The 24,052-nt window shown below is 42.1% G+C and overlaps 2 protein-coding genes across 7 annotated transcripts in view; both read right to left on the bottom strand.

The window, feature by feature from the left end:
* Positions 1–3,633, bottom strand: part of ALDOB (aldolase, fructose-bisphosphate B) — a 51,244-nt gene extending 47,611 nt beyond the window's left edge. The window contains exon 1 of one of the 2 annotated variants that reach the window (XM_030827737.1): positions 3,565–3,633. The gene's annotated coding sequence lies outside the window, so the exon portion shown is untranslated. Of the gene's footprint in view, positions 1–811; positions 872–3,564 lie in introns of those variants that run through there. The other variant, XM_030827634.1, reaches the window with a different exon arrangement.
* PGAP4 (post-GPI attachment to proteins GalNAc transferase 4) lies at positions 2,681–18,573 on the bottom strand. 5 transcript variants are annotated; one of them, XR_004033303.1, is made up of 3 exons: positions 18,301–18,510; positions 6,830–8,509; positions 2,681–3,702 (listed from the first exon to the last, which is right to left on the bottom strand). XR_004033303.1 is itself a non-coding variant. In XM_003260302.3 (2 exons), the coding sequence occupies exon 2, from the start codon at positions 8,430–8,432 to the stop codon at positions 7,221–7,223; it is 1,212 nt and encodes a 403-aa protein (XP_003260350.1). In that variant the 5' UTR covers positions 8,433–8,509; positions 18,301–18,573; the 3' UTR covers positions 4,498–7,220. The 5 variants fall into 5 exon arrangements, 3 of the variants coding, with proteins under 3 accessions (XP_003260350.1, XP_012356080.1, XP_030683315.1); XR_004033309.1 differs by having other exon boundaries at positions 3,666–3,702; positions 7,137–8,509; XM_003260302.3 differs by lacking the exon at positions 2,681–3,702 and having other exon boundaries at positions 4,498–8,509; positions 18,301–18,573.
* Between the last annotated feature and the right edge of the window lie 5,479 nt (positions 18,574–24,052).

The following is a 24,052-nucleotide window of genomic DNA, read 5'->3' as shown; positions in this document are numbered from 1 at the left end:
CAAACTCTGCCCAGGTATGAAGAGAATGTAAAAAAGCATTCCAAACATCTCTTTTGGGAAAATAAATGGATAACATCATTTTTTCTTTTCATTTGAGTTGTCCTATCTTTGGCAAGTGAAAGCTGAAAAGCAGAATTTTCACATATAAATCAAATTTTCCCATTTCCCTCCTGGCAAGGGATAAGAAACTCTTAGCTCATACATGCTTTCTAATTAATTAAGAATTGGATTTCAAGCCCACTCTTATTGTTCAGTTTATTCTGCTTAGTTCATACAGATAAGAGAATCCTTGAAGGTAAGGTTTAGGGTAGTCAAACAGTTATGAACAATGGTTGTGAATTATGACATATTCCAGCATTTTGGAGCAGCAGCTTAGTCAGCTGTCCTCAGAGCCAGTCTGAGGACTCTGGCCAATACCAGTATGGGTAGTCTAAACAAGTTAATTTTTAAAAGTAAGGAATGTGTCTTCTCAGGCCTGTGGGTCCCTATGGAAACACTGACAAGAACAGGTGGAAGAAATATGTGGTCTTCAGTTAAAAACTCTGCAGGGTTCAAAGAAGGGCACTCTCACATCATGTGATGGGTGAGCTCTAGTCATTCTGTGAGGGGAACTCCAGGAGACCAGATCCAACTCACAATCAGCTATAGAGAAGTTATGATATGCATAACTTCAATATGAAGTTATGATATGCATAACTTCAATATGAAGTTATGATATGATATGAAGTTAAGATATGAAGAAGCACCAACTTGGCACAAGACTTGGGAAAGGCAATGAGGCAGGAGGCAAGCTTTAAGGGATGACACTTACCTTGAGGGAGCAAGGACAAGTTGTGACCTTCCCGGTCCTCTCTCCATTTGCAGATCAGCAAGCTTCTGTCAGCAAGGAGGAGTGGACAATGAAACTGTTTGGGTTCAGCTTGATTTGTTTTTTGAGACAGGTGTGGCAAGGGGCTGCCAACAAGGTAAGTCATCTTTGGACAAGCCAAGTGCTTTGGAAGACAATTGTTTCTGAAAATAAGTGTTTGTGTCAAACATTCTCTTTGTTAGTAGGAGACATTTTTGTTGGATCATGTTGTCCTCAGCAAAAGAGGTTGCAGAGAAGTTAAGGAAATTGGGATAACTTAGAGTCTCAGTGCTTTGGGGCAATTTACAGACAGCACTGTGTGATCCTGCCATCTCAGGACTTACCTCATGTTGCTAACTCCCCCACTGGGGGCCAAGGTTCTGAAAGGAAGAAAGCATGTCTTATTCACTCACCTTTGAGTCTCCAGCACTGAGCACAGCACCTGTCACTCAGTAGGCACTCAATAAATGTAAATTGATATGAAACATGACACGTGGTGCCTTTTACAGAACAAAAATTAATTTGTCCCAAAGGCCTCCTGGGATGCAATTCTGAATTTTAGTATGTGTCTACCTTGGGGTTGAGGTTAATGTTTAAGTGTGACAAGAAGGGATTAGTTTGGCTGAAATAGTTCTTCCTGTGGTGTCAACTGGCAAAATGAAATATAATGTCATTCTAATCTCTTCCAAGCCTTTCCTGATTCAAACATGGAAATGTGTTCTTGCAGATTGGTGCATTTCAGCTAAAAGTTCAACGAGATTAAAAAGGAGAAAGCTTGAGTCATTTGAGTCAATATCGCAAACAGGATTTAGGTATTCATTAAGATAAGGATAAACTGCTAAATTTAGGTTTACTCATGATTAATTTGTTTGATGTATTTCCTTGCAGAATAATACATGAACTAGATTTTGAATATGATACAGACACACACCATTTTTTACATATATAGCTTTTAAAATTTAGATGTATTCTATGTGTACAATCCAGAAAGGAGATGAAATCTTGCCTCCTCTTTTATAAACTTATTTGGAGGGGGAGCTAAATGGAAGCCAAACTTTTGCTGAACTCCAATTGGCCATGGATTCTGGATACACTGGGTCTGGAGAAAGGTATGGTTGAGAAGGACAGGAGGCATTGCGCAAACACATTCCTGGAAATAAATCTACACAGACTGGTTGACTTGAAAACTGGTTAATCAGAAATTTTGCCCTGCTTGGGGTAAAGCTAGAAACATTGAATCCCAACCTCTGTGAGTAACATGCCTAATAGGAAAACTGAAAATTCTGTGTATTTCTTTTCCAAAATTAAATGGCAGCCAAAGTTTGCAAGAAAAAAAAAAAAAACCACAATGGGGAATTAGATTACGGCTGTTTGCTTAAAAATTGATAACTGATTTTGTTGTTTCTTTAATGGAAACATTTACATTGTGCATTCTTGTTGTTGTTTGAAGAAAAATGGTGAGAATATTACAGTGTGACTGCAGAATACAAGTTTGATAGAACTAATCTAATTTACCTTAGATATATTCCTCATTTGGGAGAATTTATTTAACTGGTAATTTAATTTAGGTGGAGAGGTACTTTAATTGGAGTTGACTACTGTGGGATTTTTATATACAGTGATGCACTGTTGAGTTATAGCACCACATCATGTAAAATTGGGTAATTTTAAGCCACTGGATATTTTTATCCCAACTATAATAGAATTTGCAGAAAAATGCTTATTAACTGAAACTGTTTTCTAGGTTGGATACTATTTGGAAAATCTTTGGGACTATCTCAAAGATGGTTGGAAATTTAATAGAGCTAGCAGACCAAAAAACAAAACAAAACAAAACAAAAAGACTTAACTTATTAGGACTGCAGTGGTGATGTGTTGTCGCTTCAGGACACCCCACTACCTGAATTGCAGCAGTGTTGCGAATCATCACTCTGCAGTGAATGGGAATTCTTGGTTTAGAGTTTAACAGATTTTCCTGGTCTTTCTCCTAGCGACTGACACAGAAACATGAAAGAATAAAATGATTCCAAAAAAAGGCACCTACGTTAACCATTTGGGGGTAAAAACGATGAAAATGTAAAGGCAAATGATGAATTTATCAAAGAGAATGAAGGAACAGATAGCATATGTATGTAGGAACACAGTAGCTTTAAAATATCAGAAAGATGAAGAAAAGGACAGAGATGCCAAGTGAAGCAGAGGGTTTCTACATTTGTCATCTGCTCTTCCATGTCCCACGTTCCCTTATGTAATAGATCTTTAATGGATTCCCTACTGTCATAGAACCTTTATAAGACCAGCCTATGGAGAATGCAAAGGAACTATATAATGGACAGTTAACGTTCTGGAAAAGCAGTTTATTATCTTGCTAGGAGCTGGCTTCTCATTGCATTTAGAATAAACTTTAAACAGCTATATCATCTTCCAGGCCTGATATGATCTGGCCCCTGCAAACTTACCTTCATGTCTTACCACTCCCATCCCCATTCTTCAAGCTCTAGCTACACTGGCTTTCTTTCATTCTTGGACTTTTTACACTGATTCTTTCTGCAAGGCCTTTGCACTGCCATGCTCTCTCTCTGGAATGCTTTTCCTTTGGCTAAATTTTTCCATGTAATTCAGGTCTTAGTTCAATTTTAATCTCCCCCAAGAGATTTCCCATCCTATCTAAAGCAGCCCATGCCCTTCCATTTCCCTAGGTCCCACTATCACATTACCTAGTTAGATTTCCTTCAAACCTCTTGAAATTCCCTTATTTATTCTTTTGAGTTTTTTTCCGCTTCACCTTCCCCATGGAACATGAGCTCCTCAGTGTCAGGGGTCTTCTGTTTCGTTCACTGCTATATCCCCAACACCTAGAATAGAACATGACACATAGTGAGCAATGAATGAATGAGAAAGAGTACAGGACTCACGGTGGAACTGCCTACGAACAAAAGGAATACTGGACAAAAAGAAATGGACTAGGGAAGAAAATCAGGAAGAAGAGGAATAAAGAATGGGGTCTAGGGACTGAGAATTGATTACAGTGTACAATTTTAGCCCCTATAAAAAAGTTTTTTACATGCATTCCAAGCAGAGGGAATGGCAAGTGCTAAGAGGAAGTCTTTCCATCACCACACACAGCTGTTTTTTACTTTGTTGTTAGTGGTTTTGTTTTCAGTGTGTGTGTTGGGAGTGGGGGGAGGATGGGTGTGAGGGATCCCTGTGTGTTTCTCTCAGGGGAAGGCTGGGTTTTCTCTTTCAGGCTACAGGTGTTGCTGCATGTTCTTGCGGTTGCCAATGGAGCACTAGACAGGAATACTACCCATGGCAGCTCTGCAACTTATTCTAAGACTTCTAGGGCAAGAGGCAGGAAAGAGTGAAGGAATGATCACCACATTGTACCAGGGGTATACCAGTGAGAGGTAAGATGATCTGGGTGGTAGCGGTGACCCCCAATTTTTTTACCCAGAAAAAGATGGATAAATGCTCTGACACTGCTGTGACCCAGGGATCTGTGGCCACGGTTGCTTGTGCAGGCAGCAGCCAATACTTCTGAATGGTTCCCTTGGGACTACAAAACTGTGTGTGGGGGCAGGGAGCCCATACTATTTGCCACATCAGAAAAATCCATTCATGAAAAAGAAAGACAGAGAATGATAAAAGTCTTCTCAGAAAGTCTTACCAAAATGAGTGCTTTTATTTTCACAGACATGTCTATGCAAATACACTCAGTCACAAGAGAGAGCTTCTTAAGCCTGACCATAATTTAAACTCTGAAAGGTGAGTGAGCCTGTTAAGAGACCTCCACCCTTCTAGTAACCTATGTCCCATGATATGGGAAGGATATCTTAGTTCTCCCTAGCCCCTAGCTTAGGATTAAATGAGAGACTTCAGCTTTGGTGTAAAGCTGTCAGCTGCCCTAATCAAGGACAATACACAGAAATTAGACTCCTTATAAGAATAAGGGATTAAACGGAGGAAGATCTAGAAGTGGGTGGGAACAAAAGAGCAGAACTGAGCCTGCATATGCAGAAAATGTCCAAAGACAACTGGCAGAGTTCAGCTCCATGGGGAAAAGGCATGTTAGTGTGTAGGTAGAGAAACTGGACAAGGAAGGATGGCCTTAGCCTTCCATAATGGAGAAGTCAGGGGAGGGGATGTCTGCATGCAATAGACAACTGAATTAGAAAGAGCAGATATATAAACCAGCAGTGCTTCCCTATCTTGGGCCTGGCTAGCTTATAGTGGCTCCACTGTTATTGGTCAAAAAACTTTCATGAGGAGATCCAATCACTAATGCAACAAACTCTAATGAGTTCTAAGTTGGAGACAGTTCAGTTCTAAAGCTTGGGGGTAGACAGGTCACTGAGAGAGAAGGAATGCAGGAGTGGGATCTGAACATTGTAGTAAGTCATCTAGTAGCTCTTATCACTTTGGACATTGCTGGGGGATACATAACAGCTCACTATAACATTACAACACATACTTATATCTGTTTGTTCCTCCAAACTAACATGACAATGTGTTTCTGCCATCTTAGCTTACAGAGACATGATTTAGTCCAGGTTATACTCAGATTTTACAAAAGAGACTTTGACCACATAGATATTCATAAAATTAATGTGGTTAAGAAAAAAGTGCAGGGGCTTGAAGTCAGAAGAGCTCTGTTCCCATTCTGGCTATGCTGCTGTTCAGGTTTGTGACCTGGAGAGCAGTTTAGCGTCTCTGGGTCTCAATTTGTTCATCTGTAGACAGTGGGTGATCAACCTTTATGTAATCCTTCTGTGTTGAGTGGGTCTCAAGATGGAAGCTCACTGTGGGAATTTAAAAGCAAACTGTGGCATTGAAACAAACTGGACAACTGCTTGAACTCTAATATCATTATCCATCCTCATAAAGGAACTTGTTGGTCACTAGTCTGATAGTACTGTTAAAATACATTTATTTGTAACTTTTGAGAAAAGTAATTTTCAGACTCTGATCTTAGAATAAGCTCATGAGGGGTCTCATTTCCAAGCTGGAGATCATTTCCAGTTTGAATGAACAATTCTTCTTTTTGGCTTGGCTGAAGGTGGGGCTAGGTGAAAGCTGAGCTGCACATCCTTCAGAGGTCACAATGAAAAGTCAGTCTTTATTCTATCAGGGCTTGGTCGTCTGGAATAGCTGGTACATAGGTGGCAGCCCCATGCCCTATCTCATACTTTAAACAACATCACCAATATCTTTTTCCGAAATAAGCTTCAGTTGTATATGTTTATTATAGGAGAGAAAAGTTTGCCAAGTGTCTTCTATGGAGTAAGCACTTGCTAGGTGTTTTCCATATATTCTGCCATTTAATCCTCAAGGCAACTTTAACGGGTAAGTATTACTGTCCTCATTTTACAGGTGAAGAAATTGAGACCCAGAGTGATTATATGACCTGCCCAAGGTGGTCACATCATTAGGGGATGGCAGAGATCTGAAATAAAAGTTCAGGTCTTCTGACTTCAGTCCATGCTTTTTTTTTTTTTTTTCTATAACATCATGCTACCTAGAAGAAAAAGAAATGAGGGTAAGCAGTCAGCCAGGAAAGTCAGGAAAAATTATATGCAACTTGTAAAGAGCTCCCCTATACTGTATCATTCTGAAATGTCCAATTTTCAAAGAGTCAGAGTAGTACAGAAATGTTCAATGTTAAATCACTACTTAACATAAGCAATCTGACTTTGATGGTTCAGAAGCTCTTCCAGGTCTTGTCGTGCCTTAAAGTTCTCACTAACAATATCAATTATCAGTGCACTACAGATATATAGGACAAGAAAATGTCAGGTAACAGAAAAGCCAGATCATCTGCCTCCAAGATGCCGGGCACTGCATGGCTTTTATCAGTTTTTATTACATCAGGTCAAGGAAACAAATGGAATCTATCCACATGGTCCTGCCTCGTTGGGCATATATTCTAAACATACATCCATTTTCATACCCAATGAGAAAGAACTCAATTCCAAAGGATCTCACCTTTCACAAAATTCTACCCTTAAGATCCTAAAACAGTCATATCACTGTGCACAAGATTTTTGGCAGTCACAAGCTCTATCACAAAGCAGAGCTTAAAACAAATGGAGAATATAACCAGTGTTCAAATGCACCCTCACTGGGTGGGTCAGACTGCATGAGGCAGTGTGGCTGTGTGGAGGGAGAGGTCCGGACCTGTGGCAAACTGCTGCTCCTGCCAGGAGGCTACCAAAGCCAAGGCTCTTAACTTATTGATGGTCCTCAGCTGCCCCAGTGCCTATGTCTCTAACAACAGTAAACTGTGAAGTACCTGCAGGCAACCATGTCTAAATAAGGAGATCGATATTTGAATCTTCAAGAAGTGGCCAACTTCAGAAAGGCATTTCTTGGCACCCTAGAGGAGACTGGGATGAAAGTTGTACCGGAGACTGGAGAAGAGCCCGATGTGTTTCACGAGGTTCGGCTCCACTACATAAGCCCTCTCTCCCTTGGCCCTCAACAGCGAGTACAGTGCCATGTCCTTGCCAAAGCCCTTGTGGCAGTACACTTGGGACAGGTAGGTGAGGGTCCGGCGGGCCGCAGGTGCCGGGAAGAGCATGGCTGGGGTGCAACACTGAGAGGCAGGAACCACGCTGTACAGGGAAGGACTCAGCCGCCGCAGTTCCAGGAAATAGTGCCGACCCACCAGCTCCACCAGACCCATGCTATACAGGGAGAAGAAGAGCATTACAGGCCAGCTAAACCCTGGGCGGCTGGCAAACCTCATGTATATCCAGGTTAGTAAGGGCCCCAGCAACATGCCTACACCAACCCACTCCAGGATCCGCATGGGCTCTGGGTTGATGTAGTGCTGGAGCCTCTCAGGGTGATAGAGCTTGAGATAAAGGGCATCTCTGAGATGTGGCTCAGAGAAGCGAGCCCGCAGAAGGTGCTCCAAGACTGGGAAGATCTGTTCTTCTGGAACAGCATCGTCTTCTACCATCAGGACATAGTCTGGGTTGTAGGTCTGCAGGGATGACTCCAGGCAATAGACATAGTCCTGCTTCTCTTTCTCAAACGAGTTGGTCGAAGGGTCATCACCATAATCATCCTCAGTGCCCTCATAGCGATTGGCCACAGGGACGTACTTGGAGAGCAACTTGGCATCAAAATGGCTCACACTACGCTCCACGTTGCACAGGAAGAGTTGGTGCCCCTCGCACTGGGGGCCACATTGCTGAAGAAGCCGGTGGAACTGGGACACCACTTGCAGGACGTAGTGGAAGCCAGGCTGCCTATCCACGGTGATGATGGTGATCACCAGCCAGGGCCGCGGGGTGGCCTGCCAGACAATGGGCACTGAGCCATTGGCAGAGGGAAGCTCCTCAAAATAGTGGAGGGCAGCCTCACCCTCTTTCAAGCTTTGCTGCAGGAACTCTTGGCTCATTTGGTTCAGATGCCAATGGCGCAGATAGAAGTAAGAGTGTAGAAGTCGGTGACAGGCCAGGGGGGCCAGCAAGCCAAATGTCACCACTGTTAGGATGAAGAGCTGGACAGCGGTGCTGCCCCAGGAGAGTCGCCGCAGCCTCCGGAGAAGCATGGCAGCTGGAGAGGTTGAAGTGCTCATGAGGTCAACTTTTGTTCATGTCTGGTCCCAAGAAAAAACCATCCTGGGACTCAGGCCAGAGTCATCAGAAGTCAAACCTAAAGAGAGAGGAAGTAGGGAATGGTAAGGGTAACTTTAAAAAAAAAAAAAACAAAGGGACAAGAACTGAACTCAGCACATATCAAACCAGAAATTATAATTCAACGTTCTGTAGCTTCTAGACACTTTAAAGTATTTTCTGCACTAAACCGTTCTTTGGTTGTGTCTGCTAACAACTTCTGGGATGTTTTTATTATTTCCATGAGTAATACGATCTTGGTGCATCCAACCAAGTCTCCATGCCTAAAGATACTTACTTAGGTTTACAATGTGCCAGAAAATCTCCAGGTAGGCTGTTAGGATCATTATTCCTATTCACCAGCTACACAGACAATGGGTTCTTAAAACGGGGGCAAAAAAGCAAGGCTTGGCACAAAGGAAATATACACATTTAGAGCAAGTTCCAGCATAAGGGCCCAGAAAATACTTGTTGATTAACTGTGCATATAGCAATCTCCAAAAAAAACTTGTCCAACAAGAGAAGGAATACTTAGGATTATCTGAAGTATCTTTGTTATTTAATGTCATTTTCCATTCATATGCTTCTAATCTCACACAACTATACTTAACATTGCACATTAACTTAATCCTGATTGTTCTCCCATTTTATCTTTATAGATCATGGGAACCAATGAGAGGAAGTATTTCCCATAAACAAGCAAACTCTAGAGCCCCAGGCTTGGGGGGAGGGAGGAAACATCTGGAGGAAGATCCATGAGTAGCTTTTCAATGAGGGAGTGGGGGGAAGGGCAGAGGTGAATATGGAAGAGACAGTTGCCCTCAGTTTGGTTCAGGAAAAAATGCTGTGTGATATGATGATTCAGAGCATGGGCCTGAGGCCAGTCTCATATTGGTGTGAATCCTAGCTCTGCCTCTCACTTGGTGGGAAGTCAGTTTATCTCGCCATATCTTAACATTTCTCAACTCTAAAATGGAAATAATAATACCTGTCTCATAGGGTTACTGTGAATACTAAATGTGTTAGAAAACAAAATAATGCAGAGTAAAAATGCCATTAAAATCTATCCATGTGTTCAAATTCACAAAAATATTTTAGAAGTAAGCAGGTCTAATGTTCTGATGGAAAACAGACTAGTGCCAAAAAACAGAATTAAAAGGGCAAAGCCAGTACAAAATAATAATTGCTAGTAAGGTCAAGGCATAACTAAAGAGTGTCCGCAGTACAGAAAGCAAATCTCTTGCCTCAGAAGCATAATAAGGTTTACACACATTTGGAGGAAAACTGTGTAGTTTGTGAGTTATTGCAAAGGGAGGATTGCCCAGGAACCATATGAGGCTGCTGTGGAGCAGACTCAGCCAGTGCTCTCATATCCATGGTCTCCCCTTGGGCACACAGAAAGACATCATTTCCTAGTTTGCCCTCTCCAGGTGGAGTCATGTGACTAGGGCTTGTCAGCAAAGTGACAGGTGTGACACCTGGGACAAGGTAGTTGAGAACAGATGTGCCATCTCGACTTTCTCTTTCCCCATCTGCCAGCTGAATGGAGAGCCCTGGTGGATCTAGAGGAGGGTAGAGCCACCAGATGGCAGAAGCCTGGGTCCTTCAATCCTTTACATACATATCCCAGTGTTGGGACGGCATGGAACAGATGTCCCTCCCACTGCCCACCTCCCAGTACCCTCCCAAACTAGAGTGGACTGTGTTGTGAGCAATACATAAACCACTGTGCCTAGACACCAATAATTTTTGGACTTTATTACAGCAGTTAGCCTACTCTGCCCTCTACAGTTGTGTAGAATACCAAATGTCTATAGTACAGTAACATGGTTAATTTCTCAAGTAGAGAAACAAGTTTCATTTCAGCCACAGAAGCAGATTGTACTATGGGACTCCGAAGGTGAGACAGACTATCCTAGTACTAAGAGATATGGATAGTACCCAAAGAGGGAACAAAGCAAGGAGAGGTTTGAATTATGCAACCCCGGTCTTGCTGGTTTGTGAACATCCAGCATATTGCGGACTGGTTGCTTCTTCCTCTGCTCTGCTCAGCGCAATGGAGTTAACAAACCACGTGGTTGCATGTGATTGAACGTGGCCTCACCAGTTCCACATCACTGCTAATGGAAGCCAATACTAGAATTGGGCTGAGTTCACACTCCTGTAGTACTGGCCTTGGAAAAGGGGGCATTCGAGTGGCTTTCTGCTCACACTATTATCCCTGCCTTTGTTATTACCACAAGGGAGCTGGATCAATCTAGAGAGGGAACTAGAGACAATGAGATAGGGCAGGCAGTTTGGAAAATGCCAGGCACATAGTAAGGGCTATCACTTACTGTGATATGTCAGGGGGGAAAGAAATGGAAACACCTAGTACTGACATCAAGAGAACCTTTGGTCCCAGGGAATTTATCCTACTGGGGACAATAAAATCATTAACATCTCACATAGTCCTTTACTTTAAAACTTCGTCTGTGGGACTGCTGTTCTACTGACAATCAGGAAAAGAGAGGGATTCGGTTCAGAGGACACATGGTCCCTACCTATATTAATCAGCTTTGCTGGGGTGATTAATAGCCTCAAATCTTTATAACTTAAAGTAATAAAATGTATTTCTTGCATACGGGTTTGTGGATAGCTGTGGCTCAGTTGGGGTTAGCTCCAGAATGTAGGTCAGAATTAGTTCATGCCACATGCCCCTCCTTGTAGATCAAGCTGCAGAAGAAACGGCCACCTGGGGCGTGTTCTTATGTTGCCTGGAAGCTGCACAAGAGGCCAAGTTAAAACATGCAGGTACATTTACATCCTTGTTTCAGTGTGCCACAAATCAAGTCCACTCATTATCCATTGGCCAAAACAATGGGACAGGAAGACTTACTCCTCCCACAGAGCAGAAGGAGGGAAAAATGAAGATTCAATAGAAAGAAAAAAAAAAGCAACAGGCCAATTTCTAAATCCTCAAGAGAAAAGAAAGCGTCTAGCAATCGGCTCAGAGAGTATGGAAATTTTTTTAGAATGCTCACAGGGCTTAAGACCCAGCCCCCAACCCCAATCATTATACACTGCACGAATAAGGACAGGCTTCAGTAATGATCCCAAAAATCTCAGTGGCTTATAAGAACTACGGTTTAATTCTTGCTCATATTACTTGTCCTTTATAGGTCAATTGTGCCTCTGTTGCCTGTTGTTTGTACTCTAGGACCCAGGCAGATAGAATTGTTTTTTTTTTTTTTAACATTGCTGGTTTTGTGGTAGAGAGAAAAAAGGGGAATAGTGCACCACAAGCTGGCTTTCAAAGCCACTGCTCAAAAATGACACAGATCACTTCCACCCACATTTCACTGACTGGAATAAGTCACATAATAACTCAAGTTCAACAGAGCAGAGTTATGTCATTTTCCTGCAAGAAGGGAGTGCCAAAAGATACATGGCCACACCTGACACCAATGACTGGAGAAATATATGTACTCCAGGGAGGGGCAGAAAATGTACTCCAGAGAGGGGCATTTTGAACAATAATGCAATCTACCACACCCATCTAGGACACAGGAGCTGGGATCAGATCCGTCATTCAAGATTAAATGGCTGCTTTGCTGAAAATCCAACCACATGGAGTTATGTAGTCATTTAGGAGTATGTTCTTGTTTACTTTTTAAAATATTTTATTAAAAGATTTAACCAATTGTTGCACAGTAGGCTGTGGTGTCCAATGCCACCTATAATTTATTTCACCTTACTGATCAGGTTTTAAGAAGAATGGCCAGCTGGATGCAGTGGCTCATGCCTGTAATCCCAGCACTTTAGGAGGCTGAGGCAGGTGGATGGCTTGAGCCTAGGAGATTGAGACCAGCGTGGGCAACATGGCAAAACTCAGTCTCAACAAAAGATACAAAAATTAGCCAGGCATGGTAGCATGTTCCTGTAGTCCTAGCTATTCAGGAGGCTAAGGCAGGAGGATTGCCTGAGCCCCAGCAGGTCGAGGCTGCAGTGAGCCGTGATCGCACCACTGCACTCCAGCCTGGGTGACAGAGAAAAACCCTGTCTCAAACAAAAACAAACAAACAAACAAAAGATAAATGATAAATGGCCTTAGGGGAACAGATACAAAAACATAGGATTTTTCACTGCTAGTTTGGGGAAGGAGTTTCTTTACTCCCAGCCCAATCATAAGGGTGAGACAAGAGGGCTATGTCTGTTACCACTCTGATTGTCTTTTTCCAGAATTCCAGTTGCCCATGATGTCACAGGCTGAGGCCCACACTCCGGAGACACGGTGGACTGACTGGCATCTATGAGCTGACCTAATAACAGTCGCACCATTACAGCTCCGATTCTACAGAACAATACATACCCAGTTCTTATCTATGCTTTGCATGTGCTCTTTGAAACACAACCCTTCCCTAAACAGAATTCTCTACCTGTTACCATGTCTAGAGTGTAGGGCTCAGGGAAGACAGTAAAGGACACAGACTCTGAGAAATGAACATGAACTAGGGCTTAGATGAATAAATGGAGTGACAACAACAGTTATATTTTAGTGCAACTTTTGAAAATTAAACTAAAGGATCCACAGGTGTGGAAGATACAATACCAGGGTGTGAGTCAGGGGATGCTCAAGAATGTTCTATGTTTCCCAAATCCACTATATGAATGGCACGACCACTTTCCCAGGCAACTCAGTCTACAACACTAGTTAGTTCTAACTTCTTACCTCCACGCAGTCACTTCCTAATCCCACCTGTACGGCCTCTTTTATTATGTCTCTCTTTTCCCCTCCCCTTCCCCTTGTCAAGCCTTCCTCCCTGCCACACTCTAGTTCCTCCTCAGCACCTCCAAGCCAGCTGATTTGCAACAGGCTCCTAACAGAGCTTCTGACCTGCAGAATGAGCAACACAAGCCAAAAGATCTAGGTCCAGTTCTCATCCCAACACTCACTAATTTGATCAATTTGTATAAAAAATCATTTATCTCTCTGAGCCTATTTTATTTCTCTGTGAAATAGGAAAATAAAAGATACTTCAGCCGGGCGTGGTGGCTCACGCCAGTAATCCCAGCACTTTGGGAGGCCGAGGCGGGCGGATCACGAGGTCAGGAGATCAAGACCATCTTGGCCAACATGGTGAAATCCCGTCTCTACTAAAAATACAATAATTAGCTGGGCGTGGTGGCACGTGCCTGTAATCCCAGCTACTCAGGAGGCTGAGGCAGGAGAATCGCTTGAACAAGGGAGTTGGAGGTTGCAGTGAGCCAAGATTGTTCCACTGCACTCCAGCCTGGCAACACAGTGAGACCGTGACGATGGAGAGACAATAGCTATGATAGCCCTTTGTCAGGCATAGGACACTGTGCAAATGATGGTGATGTTTTACCTGATCAGCATCCATCTGATACTCTGAAGCATAAGTCAGAACATGGCACTCTTTTCTGTAAAATTATTCAATGATTCCCCCATGACTGTAGAATAAAGTCCAAATTATTTGCCAAGATTCTTCACAATCCAGTTCCAACTATCTTCCCAGCTGCATTTTTACTCCTCACACTGTCTAACTCAACCATCAAGAATCAGCTCAAAACGTACCTCTTCCAAAAGCCAACCCTGACCTCTCCAACCAGAAAGAATCTCTTTTTTTCCCCTCAAGTACTGGGCCCTTTCTATGAACTTTTCCTCCAGGGCATTCATTTGTCGCTTTGTACTTCAGACTCATCTATTTGTAGCTACTGCTTATTAAGGCCATACTACATATCCCAGTGTTGTGCTAGACCCTTGCACCTATTTCTTCTGAACAAAATAGCAACTCTCAAATAGCAATGGAATTAATCACATTTAGTTGACAAAACTGATGCTACCAAGTTGCAAGTAGGAAATTCAAGCACAAGGAAAAATTTCAAAGCTCATGTTTTTCCATGATGCCTATTGTCTTCCATGGCCTTGTTTATGGCCCTTGACTTATTATCTGACTGGACATTTGAATCCCTTTTCAGTAGATTCAGTCTGATTTATCTTTGGTATCCCTCACAGACCCAGCACAGAACTATGCATGGAAGACGTTCAATGCTTGTTGAGCAAGTAAATGGCCTCTTTTGACCTCGATGGGTCTCATGTCCTCAGCTATAAAATTGGTAGTATCAAAGGGCTGGTCATATACTGTGTAGAGATCAACTTATTTGTAAATGTTTGCGGAGCACTTACGTGCCAGGCACTGCTCTAAGCATCTCATCTATCGATCCTCATAAAAAGCCTCCAAGAAGTACGACTATTAAGCCCATTTTATACTTTAAAAAACTAAGCTTTTAAGCAGGGTGGCAAAACTTGAACCCAGGAAGACTGTGTCCAGAACCCACCTTCTCAACCAATATGCACTACTGCCTGCGTAAATTTGGAGCCCAGGAAAATCAACTGAAAAACCATTAGAAATGGCAATAGACTTTCAAGACATGGTTGGTATCAGAATTAATATGTAAAAATAATATATAATATATGTAGCAAGTATATATACACATGTATTATACATATGCATTACATATCCATATCTGTATCTATATTATAATGATTGCTTTCATGTAAATGATCACCAGTGAACTAAGGGAATAAAAGATCCCAGTCAAAAGGGAAAAAAATAGGCAACTCAAATACCTAGAAATAAATTTCAGAAATATGCAGAATATACACACATACTACAAAATTCTATCAAAGGGTATTTAAAAAGTCATTAATAAACAGAAAAATAATGCTCAGGTGGAAAGACTTGGTAATAGAGCTCCCTTTCTCCATAATTAATCTCTATATTTAACATCTGAATTTAATTTACTTCAAGAGGGAGTGGCACAGTTCAACAACTAGGCACTTTAATATAAATTGGTGCAATCTTTGGAGGAAATGTTGGGGTGTTGGGGCAGTATCTATAAACGTTTTATAAGTGCATCCCCTTTGACATAATGATCCTGCTTCTAGGAATCTACTCTGCAGAAATGCCAACACATGCTACCAAAGATGGATAAGAAATGTTGACTGCTGTTTTGTATGTAGCAGGAAGAAAAAGAGAGAAAGAGGGGGAGAGGAATGAAAGGAGAAAGGGCAGAAAGGAAGGAAGAAAAAGGAAAGGAAAGAAGAAAGAAAGAGAGAGTGAGGAAGAGGGTGGGAGGGAGAAAGGAAGAAAGGAAGAACTGCAGGTAAATGAAATGACTAGCAAAGGGAACAGATTTTTAGACAATCATAAAAGGGTATGCTGTGGACACGTTAAGAAGAAAGAGAAAGGTTTAAATATGCTGACGTAAAAGAAATCTTAGCTAGGTTTGTGCTTTGGACTGAATGTTTGTCCTCCTCCTGCCCAGCCAAAATTCGTGTTATAAATCCTAATCTCCAATGTGATGGTATTTGGAGATGGGGTCTTTGGAAGGTCATCAGGTCATAAGGGTGCAGACCTCAGTAATGCATGCTCTTTATTAGTGCCCTTATAGGAAAAGACAGGAGAGATCACTTTTTTTCTCTGCTGTCTCACATGTAAACCAGGAAGAGGGCCCTCACCAAAACTTGACCATGCTGGCACCCTGATCTGGAACTTCCAGCTTCCAGAATTTGGAGAAATAAATGTGTCTGTTGTTTAAGCCACCTAGTCTTTGAGAATGTGTTACAGCAGGTTAAGTAGACTAAGACTAGAAGGGAGAACTGCAAACTACATCAGTGCAAATTACAGAAAAATGTACAGAGATATGACCATTTTATTTTTAATGTGGAGTGTAATTTAGTGAAGGAGGAATGAAGCGTATGGGGATGGCAATTTCCTGTTCTGATATCTAAACTTCTGCAAAGACCATTACTTTTATAATCATAATTAAGCATTCGATTCAACACTGAGTCTTGTGTTAGACACTGGGAAGGTGAACATGGCAGTCAGGGCGCCTGTTAAATCCATTTTTTAATTTGTGATTTAAATTGCTATAGCTATAATAAATTAAATTACATATATATCTGTTTGTGGATTTTGGCATCTATCTCTCTCTGCATTGCGGTGCCAGTGCCATGTTATTTTCATTATGAAAGCTTTATAACAGGTTTTAATATCTGACTAGGCAGATTCTCTCTCATTACCCAGCATGATAATTTTCTAGGCCTTTAAAAATTAATTTTATTGAGGTACAGTTTACATACAGTACAATGCACCACTTAAATATATATATTTCGATGAGTTTTGTCAAATTTATGTGCCCATATAACCATCGAAATAAAAAATTGACCAAAGTATCCAAAAATAAAAAATTGACCAAAGTATCCAAAAGATCATTTGGAATTAGAACTAGTAAAAATTAACAGAAAATACTTGCTATAGTGCAACATGTGACAAAGAATTACTACTTTAATGTGTAATACATATAAAGTGCTTAAAAGTCAGGAAAAGAAAGATACTCCAACTGAAAAATTGGCAGAAGAATTAACAATCAACTCACCTACAGAAATGCAAAAGGCTACTACACAGAGGAAAAAGTGTTAATTCCGACGGGTAATCAAAGACATGCAAATTAAGACAAGATACCATTTTTTGGTCCATGCTTTTGATTTAAAACTTCAAATGTGTATACATGGAGAAAATTTTAAGATATGCAGAAAATCTAAACCATCTAGAAGTTGAAGTTTTAAATTATTTTTATTTTGTTTCTCCTTTGGATTTTTGTTTCCTGGATGTTTTCTAATATGCGTATCCTTACAACATTCTAATAATTCTAATAATGTTAATTTTCTCTTCTCACCTCATAAAGTACCTAGTGCAGTGCATTCTAGAAATTCACCCCTAAAAAAAAAGCTATTTCCCCTATAGAAGGATTAGTTTTCTTGGAGAAACACACACAGGCACGCGCACACACACCTGCATGTGTTGCTAATGGTCCGCATGGTGAGATCATCATTGGAGCCGCCCTGCGGTCCCCGGGAGAGAGCGTGGGCCGAGCAGGGGATGCGGGTCACAACGACCCTGCAGGAGTTCACGCCCCAAGACACCGCGAGCGCAGTGCGACACTGGCGACGTCCGAGCCAAGGGCCAGAAAGAGGGCGAGACACGCCCAGGTGGACCTAATTAACCATCCCTCTTGGAAAAAGAATGGGGGTCGATGTCCAGGGCCCTGGATCTAGTGTCTGTCGCTGACCTTGGGCAGTCCCTGCCACGCTTGAGCCTCAGTTGCCCACCCGTAGGCCGAGCTGACCGTCTCCATTGCCGCGCTCCTTCCCTTCTGCTGGTTTTTCCTGATGCTGGGAGAGATGCCTTCCTCTGCCCAGTCGCCCTCCCCCGGCCCTTGGCTGCGAGGTCGCCCGCAGAAACCCAACACTGCGGCCGCGCTCTCGGCGCGCCCGGCGAACCTAAGGTGTGGATGCGCCGCGAGGGTCCCCTGCTTGCGGGCGGCCATTAGGCGCCAGGCCCCTTGGCGCTTCGGCCCTGCTAGGCTCGGCGAGGGTCTTACCCAGACTGGCACGCGCCGCGCTCGCGTCCTTCTGCTGACCTGTCAGCGCAGCTGGCGCAGGCAAGGGCCAGGGAGGCGCCCCCGCGACACTCAACCATCCCCGCACTGATGCGGGCCCCTGCCGCCCTGGGGACCCCTGCGGGGTCCTCGCAATCCTCCAGCAGGAAGCGGTCGGAGCTGCGGGCAGGGCCGCTAGGCAACCCGCCTGCCCGAGGCGCACTGCCGGGGGGACAGGCCCTCTGCGACGCCTCTCCCCAACCCCCAGCTGCCCTGCTTGTGCCAGCTGTGGCCACCCCTAATCCTTGTCCCTTCGCTCTAGTGTCCAGGGCTCCGACCACCGCGCCAGAAGGGCTGGGCAGATCGTGCGCAACAGAAACCTACCGGGTTGGGGCGATCAGCTGGGTGCCCTGCGCGCGCCGAGGGCCGCCTCTGGTATTGCCCAGGCTGGCTAGCTCATCCCGGTGGAGGCGCCATCGCCCGGGCCCGGAAGGAGCGGGCGCAGCGCGGTTTGGGTGTGCGCCGTAGCCTCACCTCCTCCCGCCTCGCAGCTCAGGCGCAGGGCTCCCCTTGCTCAGGCGGGCCATGTGACCCGCGAGCTGCGGAGAGACCGCGGCCCCCAAAGCGGCTTGGGGAAAAAGGCCGGCAAAAGGCGCCAACTGATGGGCAGCCAGGGAAAAGCAGGAGTCGCCCCCAAGTCACGCAAACAGGAAGCCTGTTTCTTTTGTGAAGGAACTAGAAGCCAGCATTATATTTCATCAGGTGGGTACATAGAGACTTATTAACACCAATGGAACGATATCTCTCAATGCGTGTAAACGCTTCATGAGAAAGCTATTACTTTGGGTCCTGAATGTTTTTCAGTCTTCCCCAAACCCTCAATTTAAACACAAATGGCCACGAGAGACATAACGCCTGAGGTATGAGAAAGTATGCACATTGATTGAGAACAATCCCGGCAAAGCAAATAGGAAAAAGATACGGAATGATCCGGGGGAGGAAAAATGTGGAGGTCAAAAGAAAAGTAACAGCCTCCTACATTCCACCCTGGACTTTCCCTTGTGAATGGGTTTTCGCCACACAATTGTACAGCCTTACTCGGTGCTTCTAATCCTAGGTTTGCCTGTCTAGGCCACAGGTTAGCAACTACAGCTTGCTGCCTGTTCTTGTACAGCCCACAAGCTAAGAATGTTTTTTGCAATATTTCATGGTTAAAAATGGAAGAATATTTCAGGGCTACGAAAATTATATGAATTCAAAATTTGGTGATCATAAACAAAGTTTTATTGTAACACGGCCATTTATTGCAACATGATCATTTATTTACATATTGTCTATGGCTGCTACCATGCAAGAACAGCAGAGTTGAATAGTTGTGACAGAGACCTTATGACCCACAAAGCCTGAAATATTTACTGCCTGATTTGCCAACACCTGCTCTAAAAGGTCTGTTCAGTGGTCACAAAATAAAGCATTAAAGCCAGTAAATGCTCATATGATTTCTTCTTGTGTAAGTAAAATTGATACTAGATATTAACTTCCTTTAGAACCTGTTACACACATCCATCTGAGCATCCATTCATCATCTACTCTTTCAGCCAGCATTTACTGAAGAATGGTTCTGGCATAGTGCCAACACTATAGATGACAATGAAGTAAGAATGAGGTGTGGATCCTGCACTCAAGGAATTTGTCATTAGGAATGTTGGAAAATCTATATCTGAGGTTGGGTAGTATGAGAGCTGGATATAGCACAGAAAGGGAGCTTGGGAAGGTGGTTTCATTTGCTGGGAGAAAAACTGGGAGTCTGATACTCCGAAATTGGAGGATTGTAACCAACCTGAGTCGAATTCAGTTCACTGTCATTGGCTCAGTGCTGGGGTCTAATCTATTTACTGGCTATGACAAATTAACTCCTTTGTGCCTCAGTGTTCTCATCTATATATTGGGAACAGTGATATTTCCCTCATAGGTTTTGTTGAGAGGTTTACATGAGATAATGTTTATAAAGTGCTTAGCATTCTACCTGTCAAAATATCTAGCTTTCTATAAATGGTTGGTAGTTATTCACTTGTTTAACAAAAATTCGTTGAGTACCTATTATGATGTTCCAGGCAATGTCTGTGCTGTCCAATCTCATGGTCACTAGTCACATGTAACTACTTAAATTTTAATTAATTAAAATTAAATACAATGTAATAATCAGTCCCTCAGTAGCACTAGCCACATTTGAAATGCTCAGTAACTACATGTGGTTAGTGCTACTGTATTAGTACAGCTATAGAACATCTCATCATCACAGAAAGTTCTATGAGGTGGTGCTTTTCTAGAGAGTAGGGATTCAGCTATGAATAAAACCAAATCTCTGCCTTTAGGGAGCTTACATTTGGGTGGACAATAGATAATAAACAAATAAACACATACTATATCAGGTATTGATAAATATTTTTAATGGTAAAATCAAACACTTTCCTAGTACTTTCTATGGCTGATACTGTCCTGAGTGCTTTTTATTAACTCTTAATCACTCCAACAACCCCATGAAACAGGTAAGCTCAGTAACTCACCCAAAGTCAAACTGCTAGAAAGAGGAAAAGCCAAAATCCAAACCCATGAAATCTGGCTTCAGAGTCCATTCTCTTGATCTACATGCTCTATTTCTTCTCAAAGCAAAGCAAAAATAGAAAAAAAAAATGAAGAATAATAAAATAAGTGGTTAGAGACTAGTAGTGGGTACTATTACAATTAGCATAGTAAACATCTTAACCTCCATGCAAGTAGGGTGGTTTATCGGTTAGACTTTGACCAAAAATAACACACTACAACAGGATAATGACAAAAATCTATTCTCAAAGGTGTGGGTGAAATGAAAGAAAACCAATAAGGCACAGTGCAGTGCATACCCTAGGGCTTGATACCAAGGAACTATTACTAATCCTAGGCCTGATGAGCAAAGTAAGGAAACAGTTATTAAAACAACAAAACAATAATTGTAAAAAGGGAGACATCCTATGGGACCTGTCACTAATAGAATGAGGCAGTGAACCTATGGTGACCCATCAGGGAAAGAGCCAAGAGAATAAATAGCATAACTCTACTTTATTCCTGCCATCTTATCTCCTGGTGGTGTCTGCCATTGGCTGAACCCAACCAGAAATCAGAGGGCAAGAGAGCCCTTGATGCAATCCATGTAGCTCAAATACCCAGGACACAGAGCTGATTGGATGATCAGGAGGCATAAACAGAAGATACCCAGTAAAGTCTACTCCTTCTTGCTCTGAACATCTTCTCTTGTACTTTGTTCATATAAAAATTGAACACACCTTTTGGGACACACAAAAAAAGTTCCAGTAACTATGGTGTCATAATAGAGTAATTGAATTTGAGCATATACCTGAGACATAAAATACTAATCATTACTATTACCCTTCCTAATGGGAAGAGTGAGGATGGAGGATGAACAATATGAAACATAACTGTTACAATCCCTACTTCTATGGTTGGTCGTGAAATTTAAGTTGAGAATCATAGCTTTCTTCTTCCACTATCCATTGCATATTCCCCTTTCTGCCAGCACTTCACTGTATGAGCCTCTTTACAGAGTGACCCAAACTTTTTTATTTTTATTTTTTTAATTTATTTTTGAGACACAGTCTCAGTCTGTCATGAGGCTGGAGTGCAGTGATGCAATCTCAGCTCACTGCAACCTTCACCTCCCAAGTTCCAGCAATTCTCATGCCTCAGCCTCCCGAGTAGCTGGGATTACAGGCACATACCACCACGCCCAGCCAATTTTTGTATTTTTAGCAGAGATGGTGTTTGGCCAGGCTGGTCTCAAACTCTTGACCTCAAGTGATCTGCCTGCCTCAGCCTCCCAAAGTGCTGGGATTACAGGCGTGAGCCACAGCGCTCACCCCAAACTTTTGATCCTACAAGATTTAGGTTTTTGGTGCATCTCTTCTTACTGAGTTCCTTCAGTTTTCCACTGATCAGGACCATTGGATATGTGTGTACTCACATGGACTTGTTAATGAACTTCTAGGTTCTAGATATAGTCCTCCTTGACTTGATTGTATAGCAGCAGCTAATTTCCCATTGGTATTGTAATCAATTACCTAAGGCTATATAGTGGTGCCTTTCTTTTCTTGTCCCAGTTTCCAGCTCAATAGGCTATGAATTCCCTGGTGGAAGTACTTCTTCTTTGGATATTAGAGTTTCCAAATCTACTAAGTTTGTGGGGCTTGGAAGAAAAAAATATCTCTGTAGTAAGTTTTTTTGCTGTAATAGTGAGAGGAATATATCTTTGCTTCCTGGACGTCTGAATTCTGGCTATAGGCAAATTATGCCACATGTTGGCTATTGGTTTAAGGAATATGCTGCATTCTTGAGGATAGCACCTCAACTTCTCATGGTGTTGTCTCACAGCTGGTGTCATAACTGAGCCTTCAGAAGACCATTACACCATTTAATAATACCAGCTTCTTCTTTTTTATGGGATCTGTGGTAAGACCACTGAATTCCAAAGGTATTAGTTAATTGTCATACTTCTTTCGCTGTAAAATGGGTCCCCTGGGCAAAAGTAATATGTGGTAGAGCAAGGCAATGGTACGCTTATTCTGTAAGTTCATGAATAGTGGTATTAGCAGAAGTGCTGTGGCCTAGGAAAGAAAATTGATACCTAGAAATCTCTACAGAGGACAAATGGTTATTCCCCCTATGATAATAGATGTGCAGTATAACCAACCTGGCACCAGGTACCTGGTTGGTTCTTCTAGGAAATAATGCCATATCACAGAACCAGCATTTGATCATTGCTGTTGACAGTTTGAGCACTTAACATGAACGGTAGCAAAATCAGCATATTATTGAAATTGATCAGTACAATTATTGAAATCATTCAGAATCTGTCCCTACTGACACAGCCATTTTGTATGTACATAGGCCCATTAAACAAGCACTACTTGACTAAAGAAGCTGATTCACATCTACCAGACAGGTCATATTGACTACCTGATTCAGATCAAAATATTTTCAATGTTTCCTTGTCATTTATTCTTTATGCATGTTATTCAGACATGTATTTTTAAATTTTCAAATATTTGGGGCTTCTCTGGGTATTTTTATTGATTTCTAATTTTATTCTTTTAATATACATAAAATACATTAACTATATGTATAAACTCAAAGAATATATATTAAATATTAAAAGATATATAAATATTTTTAAAGAATGAAATCTTAAAGGATATATATATATATATATATATTCTTTTAAAATCTGTTGGGACATTTTTTTAGTGGCCCAGAATATAGCCTGTCTTGGGGAATGTTTCATATGCACTTAAAAAGATGATGCATTTTGCAATAGCTCGGTGTAGTGTTCTTTAATCATGAGCTAAGATCTGTGTAGGAAACAGTGTCATTTACATCTTCCTCTGTACTGATTTTTTTCCGTTCTATCAATTATAGGAAAAGTCTGTTAAACACATAATTGTGAATTTGTCTATTTCTCTTTTTAGTTGTATAAGTTTTTGTTTCATATATTTTTTGCTTTGGCACATATACGTTTATGATTGTGATATCTTTTATCATTATGAAATAACTGTTTCTGGCAGTAATTTTTTTTTTTTTTTGAGATGGAGTCTCGCTCTGTTGCCCAGGCTGGAGTGCAGTGGTGCAATCTCGGCTCACTGCAACCACTGCCTCCCGGGTTCAAGCGATTCTCCTGCCTCAGCCTCCTGAGTAGCTGGGACTAGAGGCGCGTACCACCATGCCCAGCCAATTTTTTGTACTTTTGGTAAAGACCGGGTTTCACTGTGTTAGCCAGGATGGTCTCGATATCCTGACCTCGTGATCCACCTGCCTGTCTGGCAGTAATTTTTGTCTTAAAGTCTCTGATATTAAAATAGCATCTCTAGCATTCCCATGCTTCTTTTTCTTTGCACATCTGATAAATTTGGTTAAGCTGGACGTTGTAATGAATTGTAGCAACTCTGAATTCTGTTACATTTTCCTGAAGGTTGTTGGCTTTTTGTTGTAGTAGGCAGTTTGACTTGCCTGGTCTCAAATTTCAATTTTCAAACCGTATGTCTCCTGTAGCTGCTGCTACCTCTGTTGGTTTTACTTTCTTCCCTCA

This window comes from Nomascus leucogenys, chromosome 1a (genome assembly GCF_006542625.1).
Source record: "Nomascus leucogenys isolate Asia chromosome 1a, Asia_NLE_v1, whole genome shotgun sequence".
In the NCBI taxonomy this organism is placed as follows: domain Eukaryota; kingdom Metazoa; phylum Chordata; class Mammalia; order Primates; family Hylobatidae; genus Nomascus; species Nomascus leucogenys.
Note: the sequence above shows the minus strand (reverse complement) of the source record. Positions and strands in the feature narration are given on the sequence as shown.